The 22,933-nt window shown below is 37.5% G+C and overlaps 1 protein-coding gene across 1 annotated transcript; it reads left to right on the top strand.

The window, feature by feature from the left end:
- The first annotated feature begins 1,895 nt into the window (after window positions 1-1,895).
- LOC308702994 (extracellular matrix protein 2) lies at window positions 1,896-15,413 on the top strand. The gene is made up of 9 exons (XM_081386205.1): window positions 1,896-2,210; window positions 3,298-3,362; window positions 3,762-4,197; window positions 4,327-4,442; window positions 5,047-5,179; window positions 6,211-6,368; window positions 6,462-6,601; window positions 13,181-13,507; window positions 14,830-15,413. Exons 1-9 carry the CDS (start codon window positions 2,057-2,059, stop codon window positions 14,996-14,998), a joined length of 1,698 nt encoding a protein of 565 aa, XP_081242331.1. The 5' UTR covers window positions 1,896-2,056; the 3' UTR covers window positions 14,999-15,413.
- The last annotated feature ends 7,520 nt before the right edge of the window (window positions 15,414-22,933 follow it).

The raw sequence follows: 22,933 nt of genomic DNA, 5'->3' as shown, positions 1-22,933 counted from the left end.
GCTAAAGGATGCAGAAGTTACGAGAGGGTAAGTTAAAATGATCGGTTGTTGGATGTAGTAACCCACACGCTTCATTACACCGTCTAATATAGATGAACTGCCGCGCTTGTGGTGCATGTTTAACTGAAAGAACGAGCAGAGAGAGAGACCCGGTCTCGCGCGCGCTCGCACTCTCTCTCGGAGCCCGGCGAAAGTGTAAACAAGACATCACCGTCTCCAAACTAGACGCTGTCTTGCTCTCTCTCCCTCGCACATATTAATCAAAATAAATCGACACGGTGGTAAAAGGTCGGAAGACCAAAGTTTCATGTATAAATACAGTAACACACCATTGCGATACATCCATATGAAGACGTTGTTCTGCAGGTTCGTCGTCTTCATTTTCATTTCGCTCCGACTCCGACTCTGGCTCGAACATGTAAGGCTGGCTGGACAAGTCTTCCGTTGTTGACATTTTGTTAATAACGTGTGAATAAAAAGTTTCTGTGCCGCTAGATAATCCTATCTCTGCTATCAGACTACAAAAATGGCCGAACGGGGTGGAGTTGAACCTCTGCAACCTGGAGAGGGGGCGGGGTATGAAGTGTCTCAATTGTATTTAAAGAGACCGCACCAAAACGAGTTGATCTCAGAAGCACCTCAGAAAAGGGGTAAAAAAGGGGCACGTGGAGCTATAATAATGAGGAATTCAGACCCAAGCATTGCAGTTCCGCTTTATATAGACCACAAATGTATGATTTATATGTAAAAAGGAACAATTTAAAAGCATGATATGTCTCCTTTAAATACAAACAGCGACGTGCGTGTGTGTGTGTGTGTGTGTGTGTGTGTGTGTGTGTGTGTGTGTGTGTGTAACAAAATTAAAAATTTATGAACATTTTATTTAAAAACAATATGAATGTTTGTTTTTGTTGATAGAATAAAGTTATAAAATTCTGATTAAAAAAAAGCTGAAAAAAGGGTATGAAGATGCCTCAAGTTGTGCATATAAAAATATGCGTCCTATGTCAACATACAGAGTTGTTGCCCGTTTTGTCTGAGCAAACTTCAGTCGCAAGGCAGTATCTCGCTCTGAAGTGATACTTTATGGAGTAAATGTAAATGCAAACAATCTCTCCCTACACAATGTGACCCTGAGAGCCTGTCTATTTGTATGTGTGTGTGAGACTCTCGTCCAACCTTAACTCAGACTTTTTTTAAACATCCTTCTGTCCTCCCCCACAGTTTTAGATTTCTCAAATCTCTGATTTCACACTGATTGAAATTAAAAAGATACTGTGTACAGAAATTTTATTTAAAACACTGACACCACACTAACAATCTATAAATGCCATTGCATTAAAGCCAGTGGCATTTATTTGAAAGAAAGCCCAAGAAATGCTGTCGACTTATCAATGGCATTCAGACATTTTAAATGTGACTTAGCCACTGTATAAATATAAGCCTATAATCTCCATAAACAAGAGGAGTGTGTAGCTGTATGCTTTGAGAACACGTTGCATTTGTCTCTATGCCTGTCTGCCTCCATGTGTTTGTTTTATGAGTTAGCGAACCATGTCTTTCTCTTTTGGCAAGGTCTTTTTCTTTTTCTTACATACGTGCTAATGGAAGAGTGCCAGGCAGGAACATGTTGAGGACGAGACATGGAGCCGGAGAGAGATCTCTGTACAGGTCAGTCAGGCTGCTCTCTCACTGCCCTCTTGTTTGGATAACTCTCTCATTTGTCCATCTCAAGTGCTACAAGGTGTGAACACTGTGTCACTGTGGCATGACGTGACTGACACTGACCATCTTCTTCCTGCATCTGTCTCTCTCTCTCTCTCTGTCCCAACTCTAGTGTTTTTTGGCACAACTGTTGACTTTATAAGCAGGGGTTGATATTTTTGTGAACTCTTGGCAATGAAGGTCCTTGTACACGTCTAACCACATACTGTGATCTCCTCCCTGTTTTCTCCTCCTCCTCCCTCTCACTGCTGACTATGAGAGAATTTAAGAGGGCAGCTAGAGGTGAGCCTGCAGGTACACGGCGAGCATCTGAACAGATCGGATCAGAACCATGCAGGCTCTTTTGGTCTTCTGCTTGTGCTTTGGAGTTTTAGCTGTGGAAGGAGAAGCGCTGAAGAATGATCTGGATTCACTCATCGCATTGTTACCTGAGACTGATGTTTCATCCTCAAAGCAGCAACCGGTGGATTCTTCTTCAGCATCAAGTGAGTAGAGCAATAATTATAGTAATTATGACTTCAAGAGCAGTGGCACAGGATGAAATCTCAGGACTGGTCAGACAAGTCCATTGTAAATAGTTCATGGTGTCTGTTATATTTCTTCTTGTTTAAAGTAGTTTATTTAACTTGGATAAATCTCTTTTATAAGAGAAAATACAATAACAATTAACATACTGTACATCTGACAAATCAGTTAAAGAGAATCAAAAGATATTTTGAGAGAAATAAAATGAATAGAGGTAAAAGCAACGTCCTTTACAAAAATGTTTTGATAGAGTGTATCTGCCCCAAAACAGTTTAAATTGTTGGAAATTTCTCAAAACATTTTGAAAACACGTGTGTGTGTGTCTGCATCTAGAGTGGCCTTTTAAAGTACTTGAACATTTAATGACACTTCATTTAAAATGGATGTTGGATGGATAAATTATATTGTATTAGATAAAATATGAAAGCAAGTTATGGCTTTTCTCTGATCTTATTTCACTTTTTTGGGCCATTTTTACAATAATTTGGTCTCAAGGTGATTTTAGTGGACGTATGAAATTCTCCTCATGTTCACACAGGTGTCCTATAGCAGACTAACCACAGGTGTAGTTTATCACGTTAACTATGAATGACCCACTAACATTTTACAACCTGAAAGTATAAACAATAATTGCTTCAACATTTAAAGTATCTTATGCTCACCAAGGCTGCATTTATTTGATAAAAAATACAGTACAAACAATAATATAATTGAAATAATAATACAATTTAAAATAACTGTTTTCTATTTGAATATTTTTTATAAATGTAATTTATACCTGTTATGCAAAGATGAAGTCTTCAGTGTCACATGATCCTTCAGAAATAATTTTAATATACTGATTCCTTATTAATATCAATTTAAAACAGCTGTGCTTTTGTGGAAACTATAATTAATTTTTTCAGGATTTTTTGAAGAATAGAATGTTCGAAAGTACAGCATTTATTTGAAATAGATGGGGTTTTTTTAACAATGTAAATGTATTTACTATCATTAATCAATTTAGTACATCCTCGCTGAATTAAAGTATCATGGCTGGATTTGCAGGTGAAAGGAGAGCCAGTCAAGCACAAAGAACGGGGCAATCGAGCGACACTTCCACAGATACACAGGTGAGACTGTATTTCTGCAGTCAAAATGTCACTATCCTGGTTTCTTACATCAAACAGTGTGATGTAATAAATAGAAAACAGTAAATATTGAATCCATGGCCATACTTGTGTCCCATAGTAATGCCTGTTTGCTTCACAAGCTGCTACTGTTGTTACAGTGGAACGAGCATGTGTATTCTGGCAGTCCAAGATAGAATAACCATACCATAAATGCTAATTACAAGTCTATTTTTGCTTCCTGTCTTAATGCTCAACCTCTCATTTTCCACCTCCTTTATTCCCGTCTGTGCTATTTGTCCACTATATTTAGTTTGTTTAGTTTGTTCAGCGTGTTTCTGGTCATTCCTGTGACACTAATGGGCTCAATTCCTGCCGTGTTCCCTCTGTGTGTCCCATCAGTCGGTTATGGGGCGAACCGAGTCCGTGTGGGTGGAGCTCAATGCTGTGTTGGAGAGATGGGGTGGCGCAGTAGGGAAACTAAACACATTCTTGAGGGAACTCAAAGAGGAGAAAAAACGCCTCATGGATCAAGGGGAAGAGCAGAAAGCAAAGAAAAAGGAAGAGGATGAAGATGAAGATGAAGAAGAAGAGGAAGATGAAGATGAAGAAGAGGAGGAGGAAGAAGAAGAGGAGGAGGAGGAAGAAGAAGAAGAAGAGGAGGAGGAAGAGGGAAAGGAAGAAGAGGAAGCCGAAGGGGAGGAGAATGATGCTTCTAACAGCACCCTGACCCCAGATGGCTGCCAATTGGAAGGAACTAGAATATCCTGCAAGCAGATTGGCTTGTCCCACCTGCCCGTCATCACGAACCTGGAAGTCACCATACTTGAACTTCATGGTAAGGTCTGGACAGGCTGAAAGATCCGACATAAGTATATGGATCTCCGAGACACTCTGTAATTTATGTCGGTTATGTCTTGTAATAAGCCCAGCCATTCAGCGTTTTAACCAATGTGCTGTCTTACAGGGAATAACTTAACAAGAATTCCTCCCCGTGGTTTTTCCGGACTGCCAAATCTCGAAGAGCTTGACCTAAGTTTGAACATGTTGGACGACTCCTCTTGCGACCCAAGTCTCTTTATGGTACTGCCATTTCTTTATCCCTTTAATTACACCAGTTATATACATTTAGCCTAAATCTATAAAGTACTATACATGTCTACATCAAATCTAAAAAAAAAAGTTCCGTCTTAGTCAGGATTTTCAAGAACGTACAAATTAAAAGAAGAAAGTTTCAAATTATAACTGCTAAATTTATGTCCGGCCAAGATATGTCCGTATTTCCCTCTGGGAGACCTTGAGAAGTGACCAAACACACCACTCCCAAAGCAAACCCAGCACCATGAAAATAGGAACTCTAACCAATGGAAAATGCCACTGTCTTCTTTGGACTGTCTATGCAGTGTCAGTGAAATTAGCATGAAGAGTAAATGTTCTTTGAGGAGGGAAATAAGTGCACAATTTACATTGTCTATTTATGACATTCCAAGTATGAAAAATAATACAGGTCCAGTAGTCTGGGATTGAAAAACATGTCTTAACATTAAAATAATTTAACCAACATGCAAAATTGAGGCTTTTCATTTGGTGGTAAGCACAGTGGAAACTATTCCTAAGCCCAAAGCTGACAGGACATAACAACTGCCTCCCAAGTTGAAAAGAGTGTTTTCTTCTGCTTTTTTAACAGAATCTGACCAATCTGAAAAGTCTGAAACTTGACGGCAATGAACTTACAACAATTCCACGCTTGCCATCTTCTTTGGAGAATCTTACGATAAACAGCAATAAAATAAACCAACTGGTTTCACACACCTTCAAAGGTTTGTGCTGTTTTCATGCCAGCTGCACAAACATGAGTGTTTATTCATGGCTTTGGTATGTATTTAAGTGAGTTTAGATGTAGAAACATTATTATGAGGAAAGTCAGACTTCTTTAGTCATTTTTTCCTTAATAAAATATGTACAGATAAAGAACTGAATAGTACTTTTAGATCATTTTTAAATGAATGTACATTCACACAGGAGCCTAGAGTTTTATTGTACATGGAGCGAGTCGTTGAGATCGCACGACCAGCCGAATATTACTTGCTTTATCGTAGTAACTGTCACTAATTACAAGACAGTTTTGCTCAGAGGATATACCTAAATTAAACTGTTAAGGAGAACTCCGGTCAATTTTAACATTGAGCTCATTTTATTGTACATTTGGAGTGCTGTCAATACAGAGAACAACTACAAAAATCGGTGTTGCCTACACCGAGTTATTCTATTTTTAAAATTTGCACCCTGTTGACTTCAATGGGGCAAGACTTCACGCGCATAGGTTTAGTTACCTATGATCACGCGCGTGAACTCGGCAATCGACTACTTTGGACTTCAACCGAAAAACAGGATGTAAACAGGTATTTGCGCTGGCTTAAATAACATCATTTTTATACATATCTTTCACATCTACTGCAGTCAGATCCACTCGTGTTCACTCAGAAGGAATCACTCACATTTTCTGTGCACTTGTAATGACACATCAAGGATGTTAAGAGCCTAAAAGCAGGTTTAGTACTTGCCCTATTGAAGTCAACAGGGTGCAAATTTTAAAAATAGAATAACTCGGTGTAGGCAACACCGACTTTTGTCGTTGTTCTCTGTATTGACAGCACTCCAAATGTACAAAAAAAATGAGCTCAATGTTCAAATTGACCGGAGTTCTCCTTTAATAGCTGTAAAATGCTTTTGTGCGTGAGGTTACATCCTTACCACTAGGTGTCAGAATAAGTCTAGGACAGCTAAAAATACACAAAAATTACTTATACAACTTTAACTGTAATAACTAATAACATTTTATATTTTGTAGGCTTGACTAACCTGCAAGTATTAGAACTGACAGGAAACATCCTCTATGAGGGCAGTATTGCACCCTGGGCTTTCAAACCACTGAGGGCACTTAAGTATTTACGATTGGATAAAAACAGATTCAGTTCCATTCCAGCGGGATTACCCCCATCTTTAGAGGTCAGTTCTGTAATCCAGTCAATGTTTCAGTCACTTGTTTCTCTGTATAAATTCTTGTTTTTTGTATTTTGATATGTCTTGGTGTATTTGCAGGACTTAAGGTTGCAGGGAAATCAAATAGTGGAGGTGCACGACAGGCTTCTGGATAAGTGTGTCCACCTGAAGGTGTTAGATCTCAGTCACAACCTCCTGAAAGAGAACAGCATCTACCCTGAGGCTTGGATCAACCTGCCGTGAGTCTCACATGCACATTTTTATACTTTATTAGTACACATTATAGGTTTATGTTTATTGATTGAGGAATGGCAACCTGCTTCAAAATGTTATATATATATATATATATATATATATATATATATATATATTGATATATTAAGATTATTATAGAAAAGACATATATTTAATGTAAATTGTCAAAATTAATCAAATTGATTGAATTGTTTCTATATAAAAATCCATTTATCTATATATACAGTGGGGTCCAGTGCATCTATATTTTCATATTCTTATATAAAATATTTTATATAATATATTGATTTTTTTTTTTTTTATCAAATGTATTTAAATATGAAATATTAATATTTATTTATTTATTTATTTTATTTGTGTATATACACCATAGACTGTAAAAAAAAATATATATATATATACACATATATTGACTGGGATCCATTAGGGCATTTTCCTTGTTAGCCACTAGATGGTGCACAAAGACACGTTAAGAGCAGTCTAAGCCATCCTTTAAATGTGTTTTGGTAGAACACAGTTACTGTGTGTTCGTCATCATCAGAATCATTTGAAGGAGGGTGATAATATATTCTGGCCCTGCTGTCAGCCTGTATCTGCCTCATAGTTTTGATTCGGCCGGAGTTGATGTGCTTCCCCAAGGTCTCACATCAGTCATCCTCAGGAGCGTGTTATAAGGGAGGCAGAAGTGACAGAGAGTTCACTCATCACTCACTCTTCCCTTTGCCCTGTCAAACACTCTGAGAGATGGGGTGAAGTTAGATGCGTACCATGTCCCAGCTGTTTGGAAATCCAAACTTAATTCCATGACTAAAAAGACTTGAAGATGTCTAGAATTGCATATGCAAGATTAATATGGTCAATTTTGTAATTAAGCCTAAGCTCACTCATGGATAACAGTTTGCACTTGTATTGCAGTGAATGCAGATGTTTGGCTGGCCGCTGATCAGCCAAATGGTGCGGTTTACAGCACTGGTTATGGCTTGGCCGTGTGACGGTGAATGTGTGGGGTGTGATTCATACAGGGGTGACCTTGATGCTTAAGCATTCCTGCAGAGAGATATTTTATAGATTTCTATGAGTTGCCAGAGTACAGATACAAGGTTATCACTCTAAACCATCCATACTTCTGCTGAACGCAAGAAAAGAAAAGATGCAACAGTAATCAGTACTTTATACTATAAAGAGACTTTCAAAGTTCATCCAAAAATAAAAATTCTCTCATTTACTCGTTTCAAACCTGTATGACTTTATTTTTTCTGTGGAAAACAAGGAAGATATTTAAATATATATATACATATATGCTGGTTGCTATTTGCCATGCAATTACAATGAATGTGAACTGGAGCTTTCAAGCTTCTAAAAGGACACAAATGCACCATAGCATTATCATAAAAGTAGCCTATGCTATGACTCCAAGTCTTCTGGAGTCATGCAATAGCTTTATGTGAGAAACAGACCAAAGTCTCGGCTTGCGTTAAAATGAGACCGTTCATTACAACTTTCTGTGCTTCATAAGCTTTTTGTCTTTTCCCTCCCCTCCATTCCCGCTCTCACACTGACTCTCATACCATCAGCAAATCATACTTATACATTATTCATCTCTAACATCTTTTACTCATTTTCTTTTCTTGCGAATTGCAAATCTTTTTGAAACAGTGCCATTCAAAGTGGGAATAGAAGGAACTTCTTTCTTCCTTTTTTTCACTCTCATCAGCATCTGCATTTAAAAAGCGGACATTATCACTGGAACTGTTGCCATGGCTGATGCACCGTTTGCTTTCCAGCTGCTTTTTTAAGGTAACCTGTGATTAGATGCAGTGAGCGTAAGTCAGCTTTGAACAGCCATCAGTTCAACTTTACAGCTTCTTTATTTCAAAATGATGTCACATTGTAACCAAATTGTGCTGTTAATTGTGTGTGTGTGTGTGTGTGTGTGTGTGTGTGTGTGTGTGTGTGTGTGTGTGTGTGTGTGTGTGTGTGTGTGTGTGTGTGTGTGTGTGTGTGTGTGTGTGTGTGGTGTGTGTGGGTGTGTGTGCGTGTGCGTGCGTGTGCATGCATTCAAGTGTGTGAGCCTCTGATTTGCAGCACCATGCTATTATCTCAGCACAAATCTGTGAACCTCCCCGAGTTAAGGCAGGTCTTTTACTGTCTGCTTTAATTTCTTCAGCCTTTATGAGCGCTTGTCAGCCTAAATAATGTCCATTTTGGCACTTATATATCTATATATACACACATATAGCCATGACAATATTTTCCTGAAGCTTCTTTGTGATCAGTCATTTCCAGCTGTACTTCTGGGAGGGTTCTGTGCCAGAATTGCCATTGAAATGATTGAGAATGCTGTCAACTAGCTATTGCAGACCCCCTGCATATAAACAAATTGCTGGGATTTACAGTGCTATTTAGACTGGGTCCATGGTGCCAATGTGGACATTAAATAAATAAACAAACTTTTCTCCTTTTTTATACTTTTCTGCAGATTACTTTTATATTCACTTCTGTTCTACTATGGGTTGTGTATGCCCAATTGAATTCCTGAATTTGAATTGAATTGCAAACAGGATGCAGAATTGCAATTTGAATTTAGATGTAAAAAAGCAGAATTTAAATGAACTGAAAAGTCTTTTTTTTTTTTTTTTACTAGAAAAGCAGTTTAAAGTTCTTTAAGGTTTGAAGGTTTAAAGACTTCATAGAAAGACAATGGACAATAGATAAATAGATTTGAATTGCTATCTATAAAAATGAGCATTTAGTTTACATTTCATCATATTTTCATATATTATAAATATATATTAACGCTTAAATAGTTTAAACCCTGATAAACGCTTAAAAGTTCTCCCCTATTTAATTGTCATCAGTTACTCACCCTCATGTCATTCCAAACCCAAAAGACATTTGTTTCTCTTTGAAACACAAATTAAGATAAACCTGAAAGATGCAACTAAAACTTTGAAGATCCAAAAAGACCATAAATGCATTGTAAAACTAATCCATATGAACGGGGCAGTTTTAAGCTAAATCTTGTGAAGGGAAACAACCACTTCATATGATGAACAGATTTCATTTAGGCTTTTAAACCATGATCAGCAAACATACATAGATCACTCATAAATGGTAAACACAGAAGCTTAAACATGCGTGGTGTGTGACGCACAAGAAACAGTGTGGTTTGTTCTAGTGTGTAATGCATGCATGTTGAAGCTTCCATGTTTACCATATTTGATGTATGTGTGTTATTCATAAAAAGTAAATGATAAAGTTAAATAACCCCCTAAATGATCATATAATGCAATTGTATCTCTTAACAAGATCTGGGTTCAACTGCTTGATTCAAGTGGATTAGTTTTACGTCTTTATGACCTTTTTGGATCTTCAACATTTAGGTTGCATGGACTTTCAATGGATGGACATAAACCTCTCAGGTTTCATTAAAAATATCTTAAATGATGACAGAATTGGCCTTTTTGGGTGAATTAACCCTTTAAACATTGTGTGTGTGTGTGTGTATATCCTCATCTCCTTAAGCTCTGTCCTTCTCTTTTAAAGATGTGCCAGGCCTATAAAATCGAATTACTGTTAATGGGAGTCACAAGTTTCTCTAAAGGTGACAAAACTTCAATACGCAGCCAAATGTCATGGGAATCTGTTCAACTTGGGGATAAATGACCACCGTGCTCTGTGTTTGTTTATACCCTGGTGTGTTTAAATAGGTGCACAATGTTTTTTGTCTTTGTGTGCACTGACACCACAGGCCCCCTGTCATCTGGAGGGTTGTTTTGGTTCTCAGGGTGAAGAACAGGGTGTGCTGGGAGAGGGATCCTCTGAAGGCCAATGACCTGAGACTGAGGATTTTGATGGATGGGTTGATGCGCTAGCTGGACCGAGCTTAGGGGAATTAGGCAGGGGGGTGAAACAGAGGACACGCGCTGCTTGTTTTCTCACAGGGAGACAAAAACGCAAGTTAGTGCAGTTTCACCAAGACGTGCACATTCTTATTTCATAATGAGTTATATAAAGTACCTCTGCCTGAGGAGACAACCGAGAGCGAGCAGTTCTGAGGTGAGATACACACAAGTAGACGCCGTTTACTCTTTTATAGTGTGAAAAAAAAAAGAAAAAAAATTTGCAGAGCCACAGCTGGTGACCGTTGTCCCATTGCCTGCTCTTGCTTGTTCAAATCATAGTGCCCTAAATGAAGAGGCTGAGTTTGGCTGAGCCTGGGTCTCCCGCATGCATAATATAACAACATGAGATCCAACGAAATGTGCCTTGTCGTGACAGTGGTCTTCCTGTCCCGCGTGCCAGGTTACGTAAGGGTGGTTGTGCAACGTTTGCATCTGTGTGCCCGTGAACGTGGTGGCTGGCAGCCGTGCTCTTCTGCTTCTCATTACGGCAGTGCTCCCTGAGGATGCCCACCGTTATTGGCTTGTCGGTGGGGGAGATCTGTGTGGGAGCAATATCACTAAACAAATCTGACTAAGACATCAGAAGCCAATAATCCTGAAACTGCTTTCAATCTGAGGCTTTGTGTTCTTTAATTATGATCTTTTTATTTTTTTTAATGCAGAGTCTGTATTTATGGCAGTTTTGTCAGTTGGATGGTATCTGGTATTGTACACGTTTAAAGGCTTTTAGGATGGTATTTGATTTAGATATAGTTCATTGGCAGTGAAATGCTTTTTCTAATATAATTTAAAAATAAGCTAATAATATAAAAAGAAAGTATGAGAATAAAGAACAATACTTGACTGTTAGCTCATACTTAAATGTCTAATATATATAAACACACAAAAGTGTGTGTCTGGCTGGAAATGATTGTGTTGCTCCCATCTGAACCGTTGCGCACATGCATAATAAAACATTTATATATTTATTTAACAACCCAACTGTTGATAAAAATCTCCTAAAGAGAGGGAAAATCCCCTCTACTTCTCAGCATTTACACTTATTAGTGGCAGTCTTGACCCACTTTGTGTCCTAGGACAACACGTTTACCTAAAATTATGCAACTTAATGTTTTTTTGGGGGGTGGGGGGGTTGTTTTAGGGGCTTTTTAAAATTTACAGGTTAGGTGATACCAATAATTGCTTTATTTACTACAGCTTAACATAATAGCTCACTGAAACTCTGTCAGCTACATTTACTACCAGATATCCTGATTGATATTCAGTCTGCAACATCTCTCATCTCATCTCTCATCTCAAGGTCAGAGCTTGTTGGGTGAATGAAAACCACATGGAGGTCAGTGTAGCTTTTGATGTAATAATAACACTCGTTGCTATATGAGACCCTCCTCAGTGCGCTGGTGGACTGGGCAGCCGTCAGTGTTACAGAGGCAGAGGAAATGTGCTCCTGACTCCTGCTGAGGCTAACATTGTAAACTTACACCAGCTGCCTCCTCCAGAGCCCTCTCGAAAAACACAAAAGCCTCTCATGCACTACCATTTCTTCAATACGTTCTCTCTCTAACTCACTCTAAATCCTCCACCCCCACAATGCATACACTCGTTCCTGCTGCTCTACTGCCTTTGTGCCTCTACAGAGCACACACACACATTTAAATGCAGTTAACCAAAGTTGATGCTCAGGCTTTTTTGGCTCTAGCTGTCTTGTGCTGGGTTAATGACCTGCCATGGGGCCCGTTCTCCACTCCATGCAAACACAGCAGAATACTTCACAAGCTCCCCCAGCACTTGAGAGAAACCCTCTAAATATGCTGCAACCAATGTACACTACCCATCAAAAAAACTCGAACATGGTTTACACAAATACAAGTTGTAAAGACCAGCTTGAACCATCTTCAATTCCTGTGGTCCATGCTGGTTAGAACAAGTCTGGTAGACCAGCAAAGTATGTTTTTTTCTGATGAAGCTGGTTGACTGCTAGTGGTGGGGATTTTAATTCATCCCAGGGTATTTTTACACGACACTGATGCACTAAAAACAGACGAAAACATTGTCAAAATGATCCCTGTTCACATGTATCTGCGAAAATGACTACAAAGGCTGTATTATACATGCCAGACCAGTAGTTGGCGATGTCAAGAAACACCCCACAAACACGTAATACGCATGCGCATGACATCACCGTTTTCACAAATGTATGTTTTTATTGTTTACATGGAGACGGTATAGGCATCGTTTTTGCATTTTTTAGGCCTCCAAAACGCCATTGTTGTGTAAATGAACGGCCAAAACGCATTTTCAGTTGAAAACGGTGTCGTGTAAACATACTATCAATCCTTTCACCAAAAAAATTCGGATTCATCTACTGATTGTGTTGATTGGTTCAGTGACCATTTCTTCAGATTACATATTAAATATTACATATTTAACCATATTTACATATTTATGGTTTTAGATTTTGCTGTGGTATTGAAATTGGTATTGAGATTTGCTAAATTTCACCGGTATCTACAATATTGGTACCATAACAATCTTATTATATTATTATTATTCATGAAATAAAATGACTCGTATTGTGACATAAAATTTTGGTCATATTGCCTGCCGCTAATACACTCCATGATGTAAAATCCCACCTCGGTCTGTCTGTTTCCTCAGGAAGCTGGAAGCTCTTGACTTGTCCTATAACCAGATGGCAGTGGTGCCCACAGATCTACCCAGGGCCTTGCGCCAACTCTCCCTGCAGCACAATCACATTCACTCCATTCCTCCATACTCATTGAGTCACATCCGCCCAGGCTTACAGTCCCTACGCCTCTCCCACAACCTGTTAGAGGAGCACGGGGTGCTGGGGAAGTCATTTCGTGGCGTTTATCAAACACTGGTGGAGTTACTCATGGACAACAACAGGTTTGAGAGGGTGCCCCACAATATGCGCCACTTCAAGAACCTCCAGCTACTGCGTCTAGACCACAACCGTATAAGGTATGTACACTTAAGCTGTGATCCTTACCTAGTGAGCTGCCTCACTGCCTACATCTTAACTGTCAAAAGCAGTGACTACTATTTTTATAATCACTCATGAGATACAGTGATTTCAGTTCATTCCAGTGGAGTCTGACGTTAGCATGTTACTAATACTCTATAAGCACAAAAACACACAGCACACACAAATAATGTGTGAAATATTTGTACAATTCTTTACGTACACTATTATTCAAATGTTTTCTTTTTTAAAAAAAATTAATACTTTTATTTAGCAAAGATGTAATTAATTGATCAGAAGTGACAGTAAAGCCTTTTATATTGTTAGAAAAGATTTCTATTTCAAATAAATGCTGTGTCCATGCTAAATGCTTTTGTTACCTTTCTATTCATCATCAAGAATCCTAAAAAAATTAGCATGGTTTCCAAAAAAATATTAAGCAACACAACTATTTTCAACACTGATAATAATAATAAGTCTTTCTCGAGCAGCAAATCAGCATATTGGAATGATTTCTGAATGATCATGTGACACTGAAGACTGGAGTAATGATGCTGAAAATTCAGCTTTGCATCACCAAGATTAAATTATATTTATAAAACATATTAAAATAGTAAACAGTTAGGTAGTGCAATGTTGTGTATGGTCCAATCCAAAACGCTTGACGCAGGTGCTGTAATATAAATACTTTAATCCACACAGAGACTCCAGGACGATAATCGACGGAACAAATTAAACCTAGGGCTATCTATACAGGGGACAAGCAAAGGCAACTAAACTAGACACAAGTGAAACTCATTAGTAACTAAGGCAACTAACAAGGGAATTAAGACCAAACTGAAAGGGAACACAGACACATGAATAAAAAGACAAGAACACTGAACATAACCCTAATATACAATGCCGTCTTAAGAACATTTTCACTGAGCTCATTGTAATGCATTCTGGGATGCCTTATTTTTTAAAGTATAAAATAACAAGAACTGATGATACCTGAAATGCTTTAGGTATCATAAGGCAGCATAATGTTTATAATATCTTTGCGAATGGAGCACAGCTTGAATGCCTTCAAATGCTAGATGTGTTAAAATGCTAAATGTAGTCAGCTCACTAAGTTTGGCACCAAACCCATAGTGTTAGGCTGCTACATACCCCTGGATACAACCTCCATTTATAAAACCCTCTCAGTTTAAATTCTAAATTTCTACTTTTTCAACAACTATTTTGATATTTTTATCGCAAAACATTACTGATAAAAATATCTACATCCCTACAATGAACCATTTGATAGTGAATCATAAGTATGGCTTTGTGTTTTCAGCTCTGTCCCAGTGAAATCGATCTGTAAGCTTAAGAGGACGGAGGAATCACACCTGTCAACTGTCCATTTAGAGTACAACTACATCAATGTGAAGAAAATCCCTCGTGCTGCTTTCTCCTGCATCCGGGACCCTAGCAAGATCATATTGGAGCCTCAAACACAGAGCTAGAGAAATCCCACAGAAACATCACCCTCTCACTTCACAGCCTCCCCTCTGCCCCACCTGTCAGTCACTCCCAGGTTAAATACTGTAAACACCATGTCCATTAGATCCATTAATAATGTGCATGCTTGCTCTTGAAATGCACATTTGGGTCATGTTCAGCAACTTGTAGCATAAAATACATGATTTTGTTTCTTTTTGTATGTAATAAACATTCTTCTTGTAAGCTAATGTCACAAGCGGGCTCAGAAACTCCCTGGCTCAGACAGTTATTAATGGCTTTCTTTCACAATGTTCATTTATACTTTGGTGCATTTGCAATGATTTGATTATGTTATCACTTTATATTTATAATTGTATTGTATTATTTTATGTCTTCATATTCTGATGTGACATTAAAACAATTTCATGTATAATACTTAATTCACTTATTTATTTATTTTTATTAAAACTCAAGACAGTGAGTGAATATTTTCAAAACCCTCTATGTAATGCTAAATGTTAACAATTACCACAATTTGAAAGTGTCTGTCAGACATGATGGAACCAAAGTAAACAGCTCAGGTAGGTACAGCTATGTATATATATATATATATGTATATACTGTATGTATGTGTATATATATATATATATATATATGTATATACTGTATGTATGTGTATATATATATATATATATATATACATATACAGACCTCAGACAGCATATACAGTATATATATATATATATATATGCTGTCTGAGGTCTGTGAGTCTGATTCTACAGTGAAGCCTCAGGTGAACGGCTGGAGGCCTCAGAGCAAAGATGATGCTTAGAATGTAAAGGTAATGAGATAGAACTTATGAGCTGTGATGTCTGCTGAGTTCAGGTGCGAATGACGCCCACAGCTCTGAAACGGGCCCCTCTGTGCTCAGTCAGCAGCACTGCCTCTGGGTAAGAACGGGTTACTTGAAAGCCATTTACATAAGTACCTCAGAATTCTCATAACCAAGAATTCTATCAAATCGCCTCAAGATGAGTTTCTTTAAGCTTCATGTCTAGCTCGCAGTCGTAAATGATTTACATCAAGCTGTGGATGCCCAGTGACCTTGCCTGATCATTCGAAAGAAATCTTGTGGCCTGACACCTTTAGTTTGAATTGCATTACACTGAAGGCATTTAAACTCACTTAAAGTCCTTTTAAGTCAGTCCACTCACAGTCATTACAAATCATGAAAGCATTACTCTAATCTATGTGAAAAGAGTCCTACAGTAAGTCATTTAAACTGTTTGCTGAGTTTTCATTAATATGTTAGGTCACCAATAATATCTGACAAAAAATTCATCTTCAGCGTATAGATGACCATTAATGGTATAAAAATATCACACAATTATAAAAAAATATATATTTCAGGGTAGTTTACTTGGACATCCGTGGGGTAAAATGTATTTATAAGGTATCCGTGTTACAGTGTAATTATACATTTAAGTACTGAGTAATAAAAGTTTAAAAATATGGTATATATATGCTTTACATGTAGTAACAGTTCCATTTAGTACCGTATCGTCCTGAAGAACCCTTTATGTGCTGAAATGGTTCTTTGTGTTAGAGTTTAGGGTTCTTTATTCCCGCCTTTTTGTTTTTCAAATCTGTAACTGTCAAAGCCTCCTCATTACTGATTTTCTGGAGCTCAGATATACAACTACAGTTACTACAGAGACTGTCAACATACTCTCAACAGGTAAATGATTTCTTTCTTAAAATGTCTATAAATTATAACTTTAAAAATTGTACCAATCATTTCCTAACAATCATGTCTTTTTCTCTTTTAGTTTAACAGAACATGTAATATGAGCCGCTCTGTTCAGTTAAGGATACTCACCTTCTCTTTTCCAAAAAGTAAGTAACAGAGATATGTAATTATTGATCCATTTTGTTTGATTTTTTTTTAATTATGACTTTAGGCCTAAACATACCCAATCACACACACAAAAAAAAAAAACATTATTATATACCATGACTTTATATCACTTTTTCCTTTTAACAGGGAAAGGGCTCATTCTTTCCATTTTTGCTAATTTTGGCCTTCATGAACATAATTGTTTTTGCATAATCAAAAGGAAGTGTCTCTTCCTTTTGATTATGCAAAAACAATTATGTTCATGAAGGCCAAAATTGTAACTCTAAACTCAAATGTTTATTTCAGATGCTGTCCCGTATCATAACCTCATCATCATCTGCAGAGAGAAACTGCCACTCAGAATACAGACATAATGACGTAAAGACATCATAGGGGATTGTGAAGATATTTCATTGGAACTTGTTCTTTATTACATCTATATCATGTTCAATATCAGTGTTATTTATTAATGTACAATCTGCCATGTCAATAAAAAAAAAAGTACATAAACAAGAACATGCTGTTTGTTTAAAATGTAAAACCCATATGGAGGCAACAAGATATAAGACCAGGCAGACAGAGGGCTAAAAATAAAACAATATTAATAAATAATTTATAATTAAAATAATATGAAGATAATATACTAATAGTAATTGAAATAAATATTGTTGACAAGTTTATTTATAACACAATTAAGGTTCTATATAGCACTTTCAAAGCATGGTTGTTTATGGAACCCTATAAAAAGGGTTCTATCAGCACCAAAAAGGGTTCTGCTATTGTTACAAGCCGAAGAACCCTAATTTGGTACTGTTTAGAACCATTTTTCTTAAGAGTGTATGTACTTACTATAGTGTTAGGATTAGGGTGTTGCATGTAATTATGTATAATGTATAGTAATTAGTAACCACATGTAACGTGTAAAAAGGACACTGTAAAATAAAGTGTTACCAAAATAATTTACACTGATCTGTGACTCTATTGACATCTTGAGAGTAAAACAGCAGCTGGACATTTCAAATAGGGCGCGAAGGGAAAAAATACATGATTTAAAGGGGTCATATAATGGTACATGCACTTTCATAAGTTGATTGCACTGAAATGTCTGTTGGCAGTGCCTGTACACAACCATCCTATCATGATAAAAAATCCATCCAGTGGTTTTGTTTTAATCTCCTTATATGTTTTCCCCTGTCTCAAATCAAGCCGTTCGATATTGTGACGTCACAATATCCAACGCCTCTCCCGCGATTGTTGAGTGACAGCCGTGTTTCAACACAAGATCCGCCCTGAGCGAGCTGTGACAGCTGTCGTCATAGTAGTCCGCCATTGTTGATATGCTGGAGCAGAATGCATAGACAGTAAAAGAAATGGACACAGCGACCCCATTGGAACTCAATTGAGACAAGTGAAGCCCGTTTTCAGCGATTTCTTAGCACTTCCTTTCCTGACGCGCAGACTCAAACCGAGCAAAGCGTTACACGGACCACGTGAGCAACCCGTCTGTCTTCTAGTAGCTGTGCCAAGAGAAATCTGAATCATTCCCTTCCGAATCTTGCAGAGACGGAGAGTGTGATTAGGAGCTGTCCATGAGCTTGGAGCAGGAGAAACTTTTGCTAAGTATTCTGATTAATTATATTGTCATTTTGCCTCCACGTCTCCCCGATTGCCCGCGAGCTTCTCCTCCCGTCCATACGGTAATCTCTCTAGTGTGCGACAGAGAGTCGCGTGGTTATGACGCAATCGTTAGCCTACTTTTACAAAAACTGCTTCTACGGGGCCATAACATAAGCTACAAGGTAATGGAGCATTTTATACATTGTCGTGTTTCTTTAGAAATAAAAAATGGACAAATGGAGTCTTCAAACGCCTCAGATGTAAAGTTATTCACTGTCAAAGTGACGCCAAAATGAATGGAAGTCAATGGGATTGCTAACGCAAGTGAAGTTCTGCTACAAGATGGCGGCACCCGGTCGACTTCAACTTCCGGTCGACTTCCTTCCCGCTTGGCAGAATGGCGTCTAAGCGATTGTGGTGTTCTGTTCTTAGATGTAATAAGGAACACAGCAGTCATTTTACTGTTCCGAGATCCGAGCCGTTGAAGACGCAGTGGCTGAGTTTTGTTTTTGAAGCAATATGCCCAAAGGATTGACGCGGGGATTCCCCATGATGGTCTGTGCTTTCATGTTTGCGCGAATCATTTCACCCAGACAGCTTCACAAACGGAAAAAAAAAAAACGGATCGGTACCAACGTGTTCCTGCTGAACCTCCAGAAGATGTGAGTGTAATGTTTTATTAACCTTTATATTAGTATTTATATTAATCTTTGCAAAATTTGCAAACCTTGCTGCAGGCTTCACGATAAATGCATCTAAGGTTTACACTCAGGGTACATTACGGCATGTTTTCTATGTACGACGTTCTCAATATAATTCATAATCCCACGTTTATAATGAACGACGCGTTATTGTGTTACAAACGGTGTACGCACAGAACAGAGGGGCGGGGTGAGCAAAGCTCATTATCATTTAAAGACGCATGCACTGAAACGGCGTGCTGAAAACAGAGCTGTGTTTGACCAGGTAAAATGAGTGTTTTCTTACAATACTAATGAGAATTTTTAATTAAAGTATATTACAAACTTTTAATTTAGACCCTAAAGTATCATATTAGCTTGTACAAAAATGGCATTATATGACCCCTTTAAAAGATCACACACAATGTTGGTCTCAAATGTGTCATGTCAAGAAACATGAAAGGCAGGATGGGGATTCTGTTGTTATAGGGATAATGACTATGAGGTTCAGATGTGCATGTTTCCTGGTGATGCTTTTCCTACAGGAGAGGTTTAATACCAGTGTGACTGGTCTGTTTGCAAAACACAATGCTTGTATTCTTGCAGCCCCCAAAGGAAAAAAATACTATTAAAGATATTGAGGCCAAGCAGAAAGACGTAAGTGGTGGATCTGCGATCCTCTCCAGCACATCCAGGCTGCAGAAACCCATGGGATCCTTCCAGCTTTGTTAACAAAGTGACTTCTTAGTTCTTGACGTTCTTTGTCCTGACATTTTATTAGAAAGCATTAATAAAAAACATGCACAGTTATCAAAACAGCCTTTTTAAGGATGCTAAATCCTTCCTCTTTTTAAGAAAACCTATCTAATTTGTAGCACACTTGCACATAATCCTGTGCTTGCTATAAAATACACGTCAATTATTATTATTGTTGTTCTCTTTTCAAGTCCTCGCTTCCATTTATAGAGTCTTCTCCTCCTCATGAACATTCCTTATAATCTGACAGCAAGCAGATTTTTGAGGGAAGTTTGAGAGATTAATCCAACTTGTCTCATGCTTAGAGAACATTATTCATTTCCATAATTTCCATTCCATTACTACACACACACACACACACTTAATGCGTTAATTAGCTGGTTCACTGCTCAGAAGACAATGGCCCACAAAACTCACAGATTATTTATTTGATATAATATTTATATGTATCTTTTAAAATGTATGTGATCCTCCTGTTTATGCAAAGTATCTCTAACAATCGTGATTGTAATAGTTCTCAATGAGCATTATTGACAGCCCCACTGCAGCCCCAATTACATTCTTCTTATGATAAAACGACTTCCCAGTGCACCATAAGGATTGATGAAATGATAATGGTACTCCATAAAGCCAAATAGCTGCCTTATAGAACAAAAATACATACATCTGGAGTTTTTGAAGCCACACAATAAGCAGTACAACTCACAATGTTGATTGTAGCAAAAAGTACAACAAACTCCCAGCTGAGCTGAGTATATAATCACACATTCTAAGCACCACTGAGTTGGCCAGTGCAGTTGGTTATCCGATCTGCACGCAAAATAACCTCGATTTGACATAATTGTACAGTCATTTTGAAAACAGTGCTTTACTGTCTAAGAAAGTGGCCACCACAACCAACTAAATTCATGCTGCTCATGTTCCTGCTGAGTGATTTTAGCTTGGCATATTTAAATAAAGCAAAAATATAATTTACTCTTAAGTTCATCTCAACATCTTCCCCAGCAGTGAGATATAAATGTTGCTTGTCATGGCCATTTTGTGGTACAGAGATCTATTGTCGACTGGATGCACTAACTTGATAGCATAAGCTGTGACTGGCTCAGATTCCTCCGCTTGAGAATAAGAGCGCTGAGGATGTTTTTTTTTTTTCAACCCAGAGGAGATCTGTATTATCCTTCATATCCTCTTTGGCCCACAGACAAGCACTGTTCTTTCTTTATTCAGACTCAAGCTGTTTCCACATGTAAAGCGGGTTCTGCCATGGAAGGCAAGTCTGGCCTTCATACATCCTCACAGACATGCAAAAATATTTATTTTATTTTTGTCATTTTCTGTCACATTAGTCAGTTACTTTGTTTAGAAGGAAAATTAATTGTCAAGAATTCCACAATTTAAAATGTCAAAGTTTAGCAGCAAAACAAATCTCTTTCGTCTTTTCACTTCAAAGTAAAAGAAAATTAAAAAGTAATCGTTGGATAAAGCTTAAAGTAAGAAATAAAGCCTCTAAAAGGACATAGTCATGAGGGGGGAAATGAGAAACTTTGCTTTTGTGAATGCAAAACTGGCTATGTAAATAATATGAGGTGGGAGGTATAACTATATTTCAAAGCTTTTGCAAGCAAATTTATAGTTTATGGAGGAATGCAAAAGTTTCGCCAACAAATGCAAAAGCATTTAAAAAAAATTCCTCTCATCTCATGTTATTTTAACATGTCCATTTAGGGGCTCTGTTGTGGGATATGTTGTGAATTCAACCTGTGAAATTTAAAGTCACAATTGTGAAAGATGTTACATTGCAAGCTATAAAGTCACAATATTGAGAAACAATTTTGCAATTGAATGAATTACAAAAGTTATAGTCATAATAAAGAAAAAAAATATTTTTAATCTAAAGCAGAATCAGGCTGCCTAATTAGAGCAATAATTATTATAATATAGCTGCAGGCAGATGCTTTTTGTAAATCTTTTTGAATAAAAGAATCTGCTTATGTTGAAGCATATATGAAGTATATCAGAGTTATGCGCACCCAAATAACACAACTGAATATTACAATAGTCAAAAACACACAAAATGCAGGTCTAAAATAAACTTTTTTAAAAAATGTAAAAACTATCTGTCCAACTGTTTTGTCCTCTTTCTACCATTTTCCAGCGACAGCAGCTTCCTGTGTTTGTTATTAGAGGAGCAAGAAGGGGGCTGTGGCCCATAAACCCCCCTATACTGGACAGTGAACCCAAATCACATCATTCCATTACAGAGAGTGAAAAGAGAATGGAATGAGTGAGAATAGGTTCATGGCTAGTGTTGTGTAATGCATTGCTAAGTAATTAATTACTGTAATTTAATAACTTGTCCCTTGAAAAGGTAAAGTATAAGGGATTAAATGTATGAATTAGCTTACTCAAATATTTCAAGTTAAGATCAATTAAAATATATGAGTAGCCTACAAAATAAATACTGCAAGTTCTGCTTACTTAAACTTTGAATTTCTTGACTTAGAAATTTTGATGTAACTGATTACCTCCAACTTTGGAGTTATTTGGGTTTAGTAGTAAAAAAAAGATTAACTACACAAAAAAGATGAAAGGACAAGTTGTCTGGAAAGGACTGTTTTAATAAACCAATTATAAAGGTGTTAATGCTGACATTGTACCTCTTTTTAATATGATTAGTGCAAATTATAGCATCAGGAAACTGTTTTTCTTGGTCTGCTTCAGCAAATCTACCAGTTTCTGTTCTCATTCCTCCATTTTAGTGAGTGGGTGCTGGCAGTAGAATTAACTAAATGCTGAAATGAATAACAGTGCAGGTTGCCAATGGTAAATAGGAAACAGACCTGAAACAGCATCATCATGAGCTAAACTTATGCTTTCTATGGCTCAGCATTACATGAATTAAATGTGCATGTCCATTAATCATGATGAAGAAAAGTAGTAGTCTTCATATTAGATTATGTAGCTGTCTACTGTCCAACGTTAGGGTACATTTGAATGTAAACATAATG

This window comes from Scardinius erythrophthalmus, assembly GCF_964197995.2.
Source record: "Scardinius erythrophthalmus genome assembly, chromosome: 15".
NCBI classification, from domain to species: Eukaryota; Metazoa; Chordata; class Actinopteri; order Cypriniformes; family Leuciscidae; genus Scardinius; species Scardinius erythrophthalmus.
The sequence above is the reverse complement of the archived record's forward strand: the minus strand, read 5'-3'. Positions and strand labels throughout refer to the sequence as shown.